Here is a 15408-nt window from a genome sequence, read left to right on the forward strand (position 1 = left end):
GTCCTGCTCAGCCGCTTCCACCAAACCTCTCCCCAGTTTGTCTCGGCCATTGTAGCCCCATTAGCCAGGACTTTACAAAGCTGGGGTTTGCTGCAGGTGAGCAGTCCCAGCTCAATCACACCCGGGAACGGCTGTGACCACCCTCCATCACCCAGCCAGGTGGGACAGCTCCAGCACCGGGACCCCCGCGGCCCTTTGAGCATCACACCCCGGCTGCCTCGTCCCACCTCCAGAAAGTCCCCGCTGCTGGAAGGCTGGGCGGTGCAGACTGGGCAAGAAAGCCGTGCTAAATTCGTAGCTGAGTTACCTGAAGGAGCAGTAGATGATTTAATCATCGCACTGAAGGGCAGCCCCAGCTTTTGCCTTGCCTACTTGAACTGCAACCGCTTCCCAGCAGGAGCGGCCCCAGCCAGGGCAGGGCAGAGCTCAGCTCCTGTTTCCAGCTACCACCATCCATGAGAAGCAACCTTTTAAGGCATTAAGGGGGGGGGGGGGGGGGAAAAGTCAGACAATATTAATTTGAAAAATATAAAATTTTAATAAAGGCTACATCTCTTAATTACAATAATTATTGTACCAAGTAATTTTTTTTAAATGAAACTCTTTATAATGCATAATTTACAGTATAAGTAGAACAAAATGCCATGGCAAAAGTCATGAGTACAGGACTTGTAATAAAAGGCATAAAATATATTTATACATAAACCCCTTAAACAAACAAGGGAAAGCTTGAACCCTGAATATAGGGCGACGCATGGTCTCGTAACACCATGCAGGCACAGGTACTGTACTGATTAAATTTTAAAAACACTAGAGATAGTGTATTAATATTTTCACCATACATTTTCTACAATATATACAGACTTATACAAAGTAGCAATGGCAAACAGAATGCACAGATTAACTTAATCAACACAAAACCCAACTGTCGAAATGCAAGGTCTTTCTTGGGAAAGGGTTGCTCTGTCCCAACACCCACACACACGCACACGCACACACAAAGCTCTGCCAAGGGTTGCAGAGAGCCTTCGCCCACACCTCCCATGGGCTCACATGGGTGTTGTGAAGGTAAGGCAAAAAAAAAAAAAAAAAAAGACAAAAAAACCACCACACAAGGAATCACGCGCTCCACAGCGATCTGAAAACATGCCCCATCGTAGTTACACATCGTCAAAATACAAGTTGTGCTAAGGTTGAAGTAGAATGGCTAAACACAATTAGCTAGCTATGTGGAATACATACGAGTTTTTTAACCTGGCTTTTGCAACGTGTCCTTTTGATGTGCTAAGTACGGAAACGGGAACTGGATGGCTTCTACAGCTCTCCCAGGCTCAGGGTTTTGCTCCAACTTGCCTCGACTGAGAGAGGCACTGGTACCCTCACCACTGACAGCAGCAAAGCAAAAACCTCACACCGCAGAAATCCATGGACAAAATAACAAGTTGCTGTTGCTATATTGCATCTAACATATTTAATGCTTAAGACCTTTATTTCAAATTAGAGCAGCATAGATTAAAATGCACCGGTCTCTAGATGAATGGTAGGACAGTATTTTTATTTCGGCTTTTATTATTACTATTATTTCTTTAGAAAAGTTTTGTCTTCACTTGGAGAAATACTGGGCACAACATCACTCCTTCCCCCTCCTCCCCCCTTCAAAAAAATTAAAAAAAAAAACAAACCCACAAATGCGCTCGTAGCCAAACTCCTAAATTTTAGATAGTGGGAACAACATAAAAAAATAAAATAATCCTTCCTCCCATCACCCGACTTCCTCCCAGCCCCTCTCTTCTCCATTGTTAAAGCAGCATATCCAAAAACTGGACTTAAGGGAAAACAGACTGTTCAATAAATATCAATAAGGATTACTGTTAAGGTAAGCTATACACAGTTTCTCTTAGTCCATAGTTTTCAGATCCCCAGGAAATCATATATTATGTATGGAAGTCTCTCAAACACGGTCTGCATCTCCAATAGCCAACAGTGGTCATGTTTTTAATAAATAGTTCAGGGTTTTTATCATCTCAGTACCCAACTCATGAATAATAAATGCCATTTTTTCCCTCTAAGGCTAATTCAGTAAAGTCTTCATAGACTTCACTTTTTTTCTTCATTGGTTCAAAACTTTCCTTCAGAGTTTTTATTTTTTTTTTCCTTTCCTTGTCATCACTACTGTTGTGTGTCCAAAGACTTCTCTAGCTTAACTTTTCTTAAGAAACACAAGATGCCATCAATCGATTCTTTCTACTTTCCCAAGAATCCTTCCTTCGTACATCGGCAGGATGGTTTCATCTTCCCAAATCTCTTCAAACACCGCACCGCAGTCAAACTCATCGCTTGCTTTTTTGAAGTAGTATCTGTGGCAAGAAGAATTAAAACACAGTTAAAAATCAAAGGTAAAGCAAAGGATGCTTTGGCAGTTCTTTTAACCACAACATTTCCAATCTCTCCCTCTTAGGATGCTCCTCCAGCACCCAGTGAGGCCCAGAAAAACCGCAGGGCTGCTCAGGTCCAGCAACATGAAAGCACCCCTGGGTCTGCAGGGATGGCGATGGGATGGAGGGAGCAGGGCTGTGCACACTCCTCAGCAGTGACAACAGCTTCTACAGTGAGTAAATTACATGTGTTGGCAGTGGATACCCTCAGCCGTAAAGAAAATTAGAAAGCGTGGTGATTTCTGGTCAAATATCTTATTTAAAAAATAAATAAATAGAATTTCAAAGCAAAGTATTCTTAAGGTTCCCCTCTCTCCCCACCTTCTTTCTTTCATGTGTTGTCTTGTTTCAAAGCTGGAGCCCAACATTAAAATTAGCAACTGTTATTAAAAGGAGAGGCTTTTTAGGCATACGGATGGATAAAAGAAAACCATCCCAGCTTCCTGCAACACAGAAGCTGAAACTCTGCAGTACTCCTACTGAAAAAAAAAAAAAAAAAACCAAACCCCGGGAGCCTCACATTTGAGACAACCAAATGCCATTTTAAGTGACAGCAGCTCCCGTACGTGTCCCCCGGTGCTCCCCAGCAGTCGGAGGCGCGGAGCAGCCCCGGTCCAGCCCGCGGGACGTGACACGGGGAGGTCAAGTAGCAGTGTCCTGCATTCCTGCTCTTTTGCTCCGGGTCGTTAGATCATGAAGCCAACGCTCCCAGAGACAAAAAGCACCCCCACCCCTCCTGTGTCAAACAGTAAGGACCCCTCTATTATCCTGAATTAGACCGTTCAGCTTCTTGATTAAAGGTTCCTTTTATCCCGTTTGGAGCTTTCTTCCTTCTAAGGCTGCTTAATTGCATATGCACAAATGAAGGGCTTCCATTCAGAGGGGTAGCATTTAGGGAGCCTGTCCGTCTGCCGCCGCACACCTCCTCGGACATGCCTGCTCCCTTGGAAAAGTGCTTTGCCATCTGATCGCCAGGGATGGAAAAATCTTCATCAGATGGATTACCAACAAAAAACAAAATTAAAAAAAAAAAAAAAAAGTAAAAAGAAAAAAAATCAGCACCTCCCAAACTCCTCCTCTGGAGTTTCCAGACAACTGGAGTTGGCAGATGCTTGTTAGGGGAAATGGGTTTGCAATTATTATTTTTTTAGGATGGGAAAGGAGATCAAATTAAGCTCACTTTTACTATTAAAATTGAAAGAGCCACAGCAGGGTCTTAGAATTTGTTTTGGGTTTTTTTAGTGACTGTTCTATTACAGATTTTTAAAATACTCAGTAACACTGGCCTGCAAATCCATTTATTTTTAGGGTATGTTAAAATTATTTTGGTAGGGGGATAAAAGCTGTTTTTTTAGTCAAAGTGATGAAACCAGCTCCATTTAGTCAAGGTAGGGTTAGGATTTATTTTTGTAAAGTCATTCCAAGCTGAATTGACACATGTTGTGTCTTTAATGGCTCAGCAAGGAAAAACATCTTATTTAAGTCTTTCAGAGCCTGCACTCATTGAAGTCAGTGGCCCAACTCCCACCAACTTTCATGCTGCAGGTCAAGGCCACAATTCCCCAGGCCAGCAGCCTAGAAACAAAACCAAAAAAAACCCAAGGAAAGTTTGAATGAATTACAAAGAACTTTCTCTTCCCTTTCCCCTTCTCCGCCCCTCTCCAGATAACAGCCGCTCTTCCCAATAACTTCCTCCACAAGCCCAAGTGCTGGCTGTGTTTACAAAATTTTTATTTAAGAAAACACACTATGACCTTTTACATAATTACAACCTTATTTCACAGAGAAAAGGGGAAGAAAAAAAGAAAAAGAGGAGGCAAAGCAAAAAAAAAAATCCTCCCCCACATCATCTTCAAACAAGTCACTCTGCTCTTATTTGCTCAGAAATGGGCTTTCCATTGAAACATATTTTATGTGGCAAGCTTTGCTCTTTTTTTTTTTTTTTTATTTTTTGGGACATCTGGCACCAATCGAGGCGAGGAGGCCTGGCGTTACAGCTCTGTTTTGAACCGCTGCCATCTTCAGATTACCCGACACCACCCAGTTTTTTTGTGCGTGTATGTTTGTTTTTTGTTAACGCCATCAGTATTAAATCACTGCTTAATTCCTTCTCTTTTTTTGGGGGGGGGGTGGGGGGGGGGTGGGATGGGGGAGGCGGGAAGGAAAGCAGAGCGGCGATTTCCCGGCGGCTGCCCCACGGCGGGGCCGGCCGTGCGGCTCTGGCATCGCGGGAGCCCGAGGTACCCGCCTCGCAAACTGATCCAATCAATAAAGAATTTGGAGAGCGGAGCATTTCTGCATGTCTTTGTGCATTAAATGAAAGGCAACTGCTTCAAAGACATGCTTATTAAATGTGCCTTAAAAAGAAATCAATGCCAGATGTGACCAAAGCAGCCTAGTTAGTGCCTCCCCGTAACACACACGCTACTCCGGGCACTGTGGACCTCTTCCCTGAAGGTCACCCGCAGTTTCACTCAAAGTCCAGCCAAAAGTCAAAGCTTAGATCAAAATGATTCCCTGGAGGTACACACATTTGTGTAATTAGTTTCACCTTGTGTCTGTGCAAGATAAAATACTGGGCACATACCCAAGTTCTTTTTATAAATTTCTGTATTGTCTTTACCCAGGTGTAAAGGGGTGAGATCTAAGCAAAACGTTGTTTCATCCTTGTCAGTCACTTAAAAACATTTTCTAAAGTAATTACAGTCTGACAAGGCACAAATAATTGCACCTGGAGGGGCTTTTGGGCCACAGAGGTTTTAGTAGCCTACTCCTGCACCCAGGCAACACATAAAAAATGTCATAGAAAAACAAACAAACAAAAAAGTATTGGGGGGAGGCAGGGGGAGGTGGGACTACACAGCCACTGGAGCAGTGGCAGACCAGTGGTGAGGCCAGAGAAACTGGTCTGCAACCGGGGCATGTGGCTGCATCAGCCGGAGGAGGAGCGTGGCGGGGCTGGGAGAGGCTTCGGGGGCTGGAAAATGGCACAAGGGTGCAAGAAGCCCAGGGACCTCTCCTGCAGGGTGTCCAGGTTGGGTGTACTTGCAGGTTGCTGCCATCTGATGGCAGCTGGGCGGGCTGCAAAGATGGTTTTGGGGACAGATTGGCAGTATTTCAGCTCTAGCCCCACAGCCGTAGACAGACCCCAGCTCAGCACCCTCCAGCCTGAGAGCACCCTTGGCTGACCTATTTCTGATCTGCATAGGTGGACCTTCCAAAGCCAGAGACAGGCCAGTAACGGAGAACCACCTGGAGAAGTCCTCATACCAAACCCAAATGACCATTTGGAGGTTAAATCAGAGGCTGCCAGTTGCAGGGCAAGCCTTCTGGCTCTCTGAAGCACCACCAAATTCAGTGCAAATTCAAAACTTACAGCTGGAACTTCCCTCTCCTGCTCACCCTGCAGGAGAAGTAGCCAACAGATGACCCCACTAGTGCCCAGATTGGCTGGGAAAATACAGCAAAAACAGCCAACGTGAAGCTACTGCCATGGGAACTAGAAGAGCAGGGGAAGCAGCAAACTGGTTAAACTGGGAGCTGGGCCCTGGAAACCAGACAGGCAGGGTTTGTTGGCGTTTCTGAGGAGGAACTTGGTATTGCTGGTGGAGCTTTCCCTGCAGGGCAGAGGTTTTTTCCCTAATGAAGAGAAAAGCAAGCTCACTCTATCTCAGCTACACGTCCACTCAGATGCACATCCCAACCTTTCACTGAGCCCATTTATGGCCACACCATTGCAAAAATAAATTAAAAAAAAAAATTAAATGAGTAGGCAAAGCAGGAGGCCAGCACCAAGATGAACACTGATCCCAGTTTGGAAACTGAACCCCACCGCTCCATGCCTTCTCTACAAGGCCGTCCCAGCTTTTCCAGGTATTCAAGTTTTTCGGCCAAGGGTTGGAGCACAAAGCCTGCATCCTCACGCAACTGGGGGAGGAGGCTGGGGAGGAAGATGGAGGGGAAGTGGCCCCGCAGCCAAGCCACAGCTCAGGGCCCCTTTCTCCATCTCCAAATTGTTCTTGGTTTGAATGGGAAGAGAATAAGATCTGCAGCCTCTGAAAAGTGAGGTAAAATGTGTCATTCTGGGTAGACCTGCAAAGGATCTGCTGATTCTTTTGACTTATTAAAATAAACTAAAAAACAAACAAATGACAGATTCTTACCTGTAATTTCCCTTTTTGCTCAGCTGTTCTTTAAAGTGCCCAAGTGTCAGGCTCTGGGCCTTTAACATCCTCCTGTAGGGAATTTCTTCTCCGCAAAAAAAATAGGTGACAACCAACTCACTGGACTGAGAGGTGTGAACAACTGGCAGTTTCTTTGGCTCTTTGTGACTGAAAAACAGAAAACACACACAAAACCCTCTATTTTACCATTTGAGAACAGGCTGTTTCACCGCACTCGACCCGGCAGTGTTTCCGCCACATGTAAGGCTGGTCAGAAATACCCTGGGTGTGACCCGAAAAGTCAGATATTCCTGTACTCGCCATGAATTTGTCACGCCGCATTTGCACAGCCCTTTGCTGGGCTCTCCCAGCAGCTCCTGCTCGCTGTGATGGTGGGAGTCTCAGCATTGCCCCGTCACGGGCAGCAAAGCCCTTGTCCCATTTTATGGATGGGAAAACTGCGGGCTGGAGGTTAGATGCTTGCTGGAAGCACCAGAGCAGGACCGTGGGCCAGATGAGCATGCGTAGGGCTCACCACGGGCTAACCTCGACTTAGCGAGCCCTGGTATAGTACACATCTGATTTTAAAAGGTTCTTTTCATCTGCCTTCATATAAAGCATCTGCCAAGCTTCCTTCCCCTGCACAAAACCACCTGCAACCACCAAGAGCTAACAAACCAAAACCACTGCCAGATTCTTCACCTGAAGTACACAGGTAATCTTATTTTTCCCCGGTAAGGATAGAATTAACTGGATCTTGTCGTTTGTACTAAGAAACCCTTCTTAAAGAATAATTAAAATAATATTACCCAGCAAAATGGCAACGCTCTAGTGAATACCATGCAGCCAAATCTACAACTGCTTCTGAGGCAATGTACACTTGCCATGTCAAAAGGTCACAAAGTGTTAGTCCGCAGTAATTTAGTCTTCCTAATTTGTTCTAAGTCTTTGTAGAGTGGCTTCAGAAAAAAAGCTGCTAGCAAAGACAGCTGGTGGACTTAAGGTCAACCAATTAAAAATGAAAGGCTCTAGTCAGGTGGCTCAGTCTGGACTTCAAACATTACTCATTGCTTAAGATGAAGAGGGTAAGAAAGAAAACTTTAATTATTTAGGCCATTTTAGACCTCTCTGTAGCAGATTTCTTGTTAAAAGAACCATCCTGTAATTAGACTAATCCAATCTTTGTCCACTTTACAGGAATGTAAGTTAAAAAGAGCTAGAGACAAGATTTGAAAATGTTTTGTTCTTTCTTTAAGAATAATGTTTGAAAGACGAAATTTCAGATATAAGAATTTCCTCTCTTTTCAAAGCACAATCCATTTAATGAAAATACAATTATGATATATATATATATTTCCCAATCCTTTTCTGTGCATGCAATACTCACTCTTCTGTCATTAGACTTGCATTGCAGAAAGGGGTGTTTCCCCCCTGAATGGCAGCGGAGTGGTTTCGATCCCTCTGCTGATTTGAGGTTGAACATCTGAAGCAGAGAGGGGGAGGGCAAATGGGGAAGAAGGATGGGGGGGGGGGGGGGGGGGGGGGGAGGAAGAGAAAAAAAAACTTTTTAAAAAAATTGTTGAAATACAATCTTCTTAATTGAAGTCTCCTGTGGGTCGTTAAGTTAGCTCTTTGTATCAACCCTCACATGTTGTAAACAATCAAAGGAAGAATTAAAAATGCTGTGGGCTAATTTATCCTTCCATACCCAAATGAATGATAACCAGTCCAATTCTCCACTTGGTATGTAGCTGGAGTCCGTCCCAGAGGAAAAATGGGCAAATTACAGCCATCAAAAGAGTGGAAGTAATAGTCTAGGATTCAAACTATTTGCGCTGGGGTAGGGTGGGGTTGGAATAAGGAGGCTCATCCTTGGGGCTCGGCCAAGCTGTGCCGTCACGCGTCCCCACGGCCTGGCCCCATGGCTGACCCTCTACCTGGACGGGGAGGACACCGTCCACGTCCCCCCACCCCCTTGCCCGCCACCAGCCCGAGCGTTGGCTGAAGATGCTCACAACCAGCACCCGGCAAACCTCTCCCACCCCTGCTGCTCCCCCAAACCCCACCACGGGACCGGGACCATCCTGCCCGTGGCCGTTACCGTTGCTTCTGCGGCTTGGAGACCTCGGCGAGCCGGCGGCACGCTTCTTCCAGCTGCGCCAGGGTGTTGGGTGGGGTGAGCGGGGGCATGGCGGGGTCCTGGACGAAGGGGTGGGCGGGCTGCACCCCACGCGGGTGGCTGCCGGTCCCCCACGGGTGGTGGCGGCTGGGGGCCCCCTTGGCGAAGTCGGAGCTGTAGGCCTTCTTTGTGCTTTGTGTGCTTGGGGAGGGGAAGAAGTCGGGTTAGAAAAGCTGGAAAATATGACTTTAATAGCAGCTCCTATTCTGCTCGCTCCCTCTCAAAAGTCTGTCATAACATGAAAGGAGGTTTATTGCCAAAAACATGACATTTTTGTGGTTTTTCTGGTTCTGCGGAACAGCTTTTATATTAAACCGGAGGAGCAAAGAGTCTCATTTGTTTTTAGCGATTGTAAAAATAGACAGCCCATGTAATATATAAATATTTACCGGGAGCGATATTGCTGTAGACAGCTGCGTATTTACCTATGGGGCTTGTGCTTATTTTGTCTCTCGCTCTCCAGCATCCACTGCCAGACGTTCTGCGCCCGGTCCGCCTCGCCCCCCGGGAGCTGCACCCCACCAGGGCCGGGCAGCCCCCCGTCCCCAGCTGGCAGGGCGATGCTCTCAGCTCCTCTGCCTGGCCTCTTCGGCAGCGTCCCCGTCCTGCTGATGGCGAGAAGGGGACAGGAGCCCACCGTCAGCCCCCTGCGCTGCCCCGATCAGCCACCTCACAGGGAGACGATGGGGTGACAGTTTGGGGTGGGTGCAACGAAGAGAGATGCTCACGACTTACCCGAAGGGCTCCAGCGGAGGGAGAGGGGGGTCCGTGCTTTTCGGGTGGCCCTTGCATTTGGGGTAGCAGTAGTAGTCGCTGCCCGCCGGGCAGCAGCACTGGACCCGCTGAGCCGCCTCTGCTTCGATCTGCTCCTTCGTCTTGGGCACAGTGTGGTGGTGGATGTAGTGGTGGTGGACGTGCTTGGTGGTCTGCTTGGTGATGAATCCCTTACCCACCAAGGTGCACACCGCCGGCGAGGCCGCGCCGGGCGGCAGCTTGCCCGTCGGCAGGCGGTCGGGGGAGCGGGCGCGGGGGCTATGCCGGCCCATGCCGGGCGACTGGCAGCCGGGGGTCTTCAGCACACGAGAGAGATGCTCATCCAGGATGGCCTGGGGGTCTTCCTCGTAGCTGCCGGAGGGCAGGAGCGAGAGCGGGTGCTGCGGATGCTGGGGGTTCACCATCTCCCGACTGCTCTGCAGGCTGGTGGGGAGCTCCGAGCCCTCCTTCTCCTCGTCCTGCCGGCCAAGCAATGGTGAGGAATAAATGCAAGAGGACGGGGAGCCGGCCAGGCATGCGCCGGGATGTCCCCGCCGCAGGCTCGTGAACCGCAGCGCAATCAAGACACGTTCCTCCCCGTGAGCAGGACAGAGCCCCTTCCCACGCCCCCCCAAACCAGGCAGCAAGCAGCGAGCTCTGCTCAGCCTCGGGAGGGTTAATCCTCCTACCTCCTTGATTTGCTGCAGCCTCTCCTCCAGACTGTCCATGGTTTCCTGCTCCTGCTTCAGCTTCTCGAGCCGGGAAATGAGCTCCGCGGCGAAGGCAGCCGGCTCCACCGGGGTCATCTCCTTGGGAAGACGATGGGTCCTCTACAAGGAGCGGGGACAGAAGGCATAAGGCATGTTTAGCGGGTGGTGCGGGGCGCGGGCGCTTAGCCGGAGCGGCATCGCCGGCCCAGCTACGCTTGTTGTGTCTCCATGTTTGGATGAAAAGACGACCGCAACTAGGCATGGTCTGCTCTGGATTTTTATGAGCTAGTGCTGTGGCCTCATGGAGTGACATCCTCCCCACCAGCGTTTGCCTTCGGCAGGAGCAGTTGGTCGCACTCTGAGGAACCCCGCTTGTTCTCTCTGTAGTACAACCAGCCCATCAGTAGCTACTCTGAAGTAGAAAATCTTCAAAGACTGTTGTCAAACATCAAAAAAAAAAAAAAAAAAAAAAAAAAAAACCCTCTGAGGTGGGAGGGAGAGACTTTAACTCAAGGAATAAAGTGAGTATAAACAGAAAGGAGTTGGAAATTAAAAAAAATAAGATGGGGGAGAAAAAGGGAAAGGAGAAGAAAAAAAAAAAAAAGAAAAAAAAAAAAAAGAAGTCAAACGGTTGCAGATCAGAGAAGTGCTGGTAATTTATTTCCTGGCTACACACTGGGCACCTTTGAGGTAGTGTTGTCTCAACAGTGTCCTAGATCTCTTCCCCCCCCTTCCATCTCTTTGTACAGAAAATGAAGAAAGCTGCTGCAGGCTAGCAGTGCTACACTGCTGAGCTTGGCTGCCTCAAGCAGATCTATCAAGGGAAAAAGGGAACATCTCCAAATCAAGTGCAGAATATAAAAAGGCAAAAACGCGAATTTCTGCCAAAAGAAGCAAACATGGCAGGAAAAGGGGAGGAAGGAAAAAAAAAAGGAGGAAAAAGAAACCACCCACCCAACTCTGCCCTCCCTCCTGCCACCCCCATGCACCCCACTCCTCGCCCCCACTCTCCCTCTCTCCCTCTTTATTTTTTTCCCCCTGAAAGCAGAAAACTGAACTGCCAACTCTTTCACATACTACCCACCAGATGAGGTGGGGCCTCTCTCCGGCAACCACTTAGCTCCAGAAATGATGTGAGGGTAGAAAAAGGCCACTCTGCTGGAAATTGTCACTCTTACACAAGCTGGCTCTATTCAGTCCCTGATCAAAGCACTGCCTTACAGAGAAAGTCGATTTGCACGCCCTGGGACAAAATAATCTAATTTACAAGCTCAGGCTATAGAACTTTCTTTAGGGAGGAAGGGTAAAAAAAAAATACCAAAAGAAAAACCACATAAACCACCCCCCCACATACACCAGAAATATCATCTATGATTTCTTGCTGCTTAAGACAGCAAAAAGAGGAATTTTAGCATATTAATCTCAAGACAAGATAAGTTTATACTTGTCTGTGTAAACAGTTTATTCACTGCAGGAATGGAGTCTGCAAGTCAAGTGAATTAGCAAGTCAGCAAGTTAATTTTTGAGAGCACGGCAAGGCTGTGAATCAGATCCCCTCCAAGCAAGGCACACTGCTGCAAATGTCTCTCTTTGGGGAGATCCCGCTTCCCGCCAGCTCCCAGACAGGGTGCCTTCGACGGCCGCCGGCGACACGCACGAGGCCAAGCCCTCGTCCGCTCGGCACCGGCGGAGGTGTCAGGGTTGGTGGCCAGGGCCAAGGCTCTCACTAGACCCAACCGGGGCACCTCTGCTTGGGTTTAGACCAGGAGGATAAATTCAGTACTACTGAAAAGCCCTAATTAGCACTGGTTTTCAGGCAAGGACCACATTGTGACTGTACACAAGCAAGTTTTTTCCAGGATGCTGAGAGCACAAGGCTCCTGCCTAACACCAAGCAGAATTCCTTCTCTGGCATCACGCAGGGAAGGAAACATTCTCCTCCCCTGCTCCCTTCCCTCCACCTGTGCCCACTCCCAGTCCCAGCATTTCCCACAGCCAACCCAGAACGTGCAGCTCCCATCTGGACTTACCGGAAAATGAGGTAGAGAAACTTGACCGTTGGCCTTGACGCTCCGATGCATTTCCCGCTGGAGCTGCTTCTTGCTCCCGATTCTGTATGGGGGGATCCCATCTCTGCACATGGAAGAGAGGTCACTGTCAGTCAGTGCTTTCCCCGTGCTCTAAGATGCTTCTCCACCACCTCTGAAACCACCCAGGCACGCCACAGGCCCGTGTTCCCAGAGGGGCTGTGCGGTCTGGATGGCACCTGAAGCCTCAAACATCTGGCGCCCTGGAAAGTGCCTGTGTCACCATCTACACAGATGTGCAGTAATTAAGCAAAAGCTGAAAAGCAAGTTGAAGGCAACTCCACACAGGAAGACGCCCGGAGATTCCAACAGCTTCACTTCTGAGGCATCTTACAGAAAGGCCCTTCCAGTGCTAGGTTTCTGCCTCGGCCCTTTATTTCTGTTGCTTTTTCACCACCGAATTACACGCTTTAAGACTACAACTTTCCTCAAGCTCTGGAACATCCCATAGAGTGGCGCAATGGAAACAAGAAGGAAGAGGCTGAAGATGGATGGCCACCAAAAGGCTGCTCCCCATCTCCGGCCCTACTTAAGATCCAGGATGTTTCTCCTGCCCTGAGGCTGGCCAGCACACGCAGGCCACCATGAGGCAGGAGCAAGGCCAAGCCATACCCTCAGGACATGAAGTTGTTCCCCTCGGCCACATCGAATCATGGCCAGGAAACCGTAAGAAGAGACCAGATGAGGAGTACCAGTAGGAACAGCACCCTGCACAGCCCGCTCGAGGCAGTGCGGGGTGTTTTCACCTGGCCATGCAAAAAAATTACCTCAGTTAGGATTAAAGGGCCTTCTACAGACAGCAAGGACAGCCGGAAGAGCATGCCTGGAGATCCTGAATGTCTAATTTCACCCCTTCCCTCAGACTGGCTGAATAACCTTGATCTCCGTTCCCTTTCATCCACTTGCCCCCACACCTGACTCATCTCCTGAGTGGAGAAAATAGCTCCTGCCCAAGGAGGAGCAGTGGCGGCCGAGCAGACAGCGGTGGCCCCATGCTGCTGCCAGAGGAGTCAACATGGCACAGCGTCCCTGTGTGCCAGCTCCCACGGCCATGGTGGTGGTGGGCACGCACCGACATGTTCTGGACACACAGCGCAAAGGAACACCTTTCCCAGGGACACCAGGTCCCTTCTCTTGAGGCGGATGATTAGATGCCATCACTCCACACTCAAGGTTTGAAGCACACTATCGCAGGCCTTTATGAAGATCTTGGCCACAGCGTTCAGTTGCCATTAAATTGTTTTAATGAGCAAGATTAAGCTTCAAAGCCTGGAGTGAAAGATTGGAACAATTTCATCTTAATAAACGTGAAATCTTTATAATAAAAGTGAGCACCCTGGACCTGCAGAAAAAGTCCTTGATGCCACAAGGTGATCAGCCTCCTCTAGACAGAGTCCATGAACAAATAAAAGGAGCTAATTGTCCTAATGTCCCATTGCACAGCATGGGGCTCTGGAGTACTTTCTGGGGAAGCAGCACAGCACTCATCGGCCACCACAGCTGGCCACGGCCACTGACCGCAGATGCTAGTGGCCACCAAGTATTCTGCTCCACAAACCCATGGGCTAACAGGGTTTCTGGCACATGACATGCCTTACCTTTGGGGTAGAACGGGGGAAAAGCAAATCTAAGGTGAAAAGCAAATCATCTGTATCTTCAGTGAAGCATTTGTTCACTGAGGCTTACTGAGATAAGGGTCTCTTAGACAGGACCTTCATTATAGGGAATAGCCAGTAAAACAGGCATTTTGAAGGCAAGTAAAAATGTCAGCATGAGCACGTTACATGCATACATATATGCGGGCCTAATACCATTAACATGTTAAATAAAAAAGGCGGTGCCCCCTACAAATGACAGTCCAAGAGGCCAGATGGGGAAAAGGGTGGAAGCAGCTGAAGGTCTGTGCGTTCAACACAAGGCACCCAAGGACACGACCAAGGGACAACGGGGAGCCCTGCCAGCCCCCCTGGGCTCCCCATCTCCCTCCAGGTCTGCAAGCACAAGATGCCATCCCCAATTCTTCTGCTGAGACCCCAGAGCTGGGAGAACATCTCCTTGCAGGGTGTCCGCACACTCCCAGCTCTATGGGACCATCCCTGCCCAAAGAGACAGGCCTGGGACAGACTACGGAACAGGAGTTCCCAGGCAGGGTGGCTTGAAAAGGAGGAAGAAAAGCAACGCTGACCCAAGAGTGCAGCTCTTCACTTTAATTAAGATTTGTCTTCATTCAGATCAGTATGAAGGCTGCTCCTTCCCCCTTAAACTCCTCTGGTTGCACTGAAGAGCCCCACATCAAACCTCCTGCTCCCTGCTTCTCCAGCCCTGCCTTGTCAGAAGGGTTTTACAACCTGTAACAACATGCAGAATTAAAAAAAACGTTTTTTTTTTTTAAAAAAAAAAAGTAGAGATATTTTACTGGGATGGGAAGGCAGTGGAGCAGCTTGGGAAACTCAGCCTGAGGAATGGGGAGAGACTTTTACAGCCACTTTGAAGAGTGCGGTCTAAACCTAGGCCTTGCATATAAAACAGAGGGAAAACAGACAACGCCAGGGTTGAAGGGGTGACCAATGTGTGATCCCTGACTGCTGGAGGGACAGATGGATGGAGCTGGAGCCAGGCAAGAGATATGGGGGGTGGGGGGACCCTGATACTGAAACAGACCCCCCCAGACCAGGAGAAAGTGCCTTTGAAATGAAAAGGCTGAGCTTGGACGGAGGTTTCAGGGCAAGACAAGGTTAACCCCAGCTCTCCAGGTGCCACCTCTCCTCTTGCTCCAGCAGCAAACATTTGCACTCACTTTCTTGGCTACTAACAGCTGCAGGCTGAAGAGCTACAGAGTTTAGGCACTAAACAGTAGAGTTTAATTATAAACATTTCAGCTAACCAGGCTGGGGCTAAGCCAATCTGTTTCTGGGGGAAACACTAGTTTGAAGTCTTCTACCCAGTCAGCTGCCATTTAAGCTGAGCCAATTATCTTAGCCTTTTGACTCAGATGTGCCTGACCTAACCTGAATGTAGTTTTACTGCTGCTTTGAAATATCAGACTCATGCGCATATGCATTCACTCCCATCTTCATTTGG

At 48.5% G+C, this 15408-nt stretch overlaps 1 protein-coding gene across 3 annotated transcripts in view; it reads right to left on the reverse strand.

Annotated features, from left to right (window-relative positions):
• Positions 1-514: 514 nt before the first annotated feature.
• AXIN2 (axin 2) overlaps positions 515-15408 on the reverse strand; it is a 39292-nt gene continuing 24398 nt past the window's right edge. For 2 of the 3 annotated variants that reach the window (XM_042802693.1, XM_033002498.2), the window contains exons 4-11: positions 12271-12373; positions 10220-10360; positions 9513-10009; positions 9203-9385; positions 8700-8918; positions 7986-8081; positions 6599-6766; positions 515-2357 (exon numbers count right to left, since the gene is read on the reverse strand). In XM_042802693.1, the coding sequence (XP_042658627.1) occupies positions 2231-2357; positions 6599-6766; positions 7986-8081; positions 8700-8918; positions 9203-9385; positions 9513-10009; positions 10220-10360; positions 12271-12373 (1534 nt within the window). In that variant the 3' untranslated portion in view covers positions 515-2230. The remainder of the gene's footprint in view (positions 2358-6598; positions 6767-7985; positions 8082-8699; positions 8919-9202; positions 9386-9512; positions 10010-10219; positions 10361-12270; positions 12374-15408) is intronic. The other variant, XM_042802694.1, reaches the window with a different exon arrangement.

This window comes from Tyto alba, unplaced genomic scaffold (genome assembly GCF_018691265.1).
Source record: "Tyto alba isolate M040663 unplaced genomic scaffold, T.alba_DEE_v4.0 Super-Scaffold_39, whole genome shotgun sequence".
Taxonomy (NCBI): domain Eukaryota; kingdom Metazoa; phylum Chordata; class Aves; order Strigiformes; family Tytonidae; genus Tyto; species Tyto alba.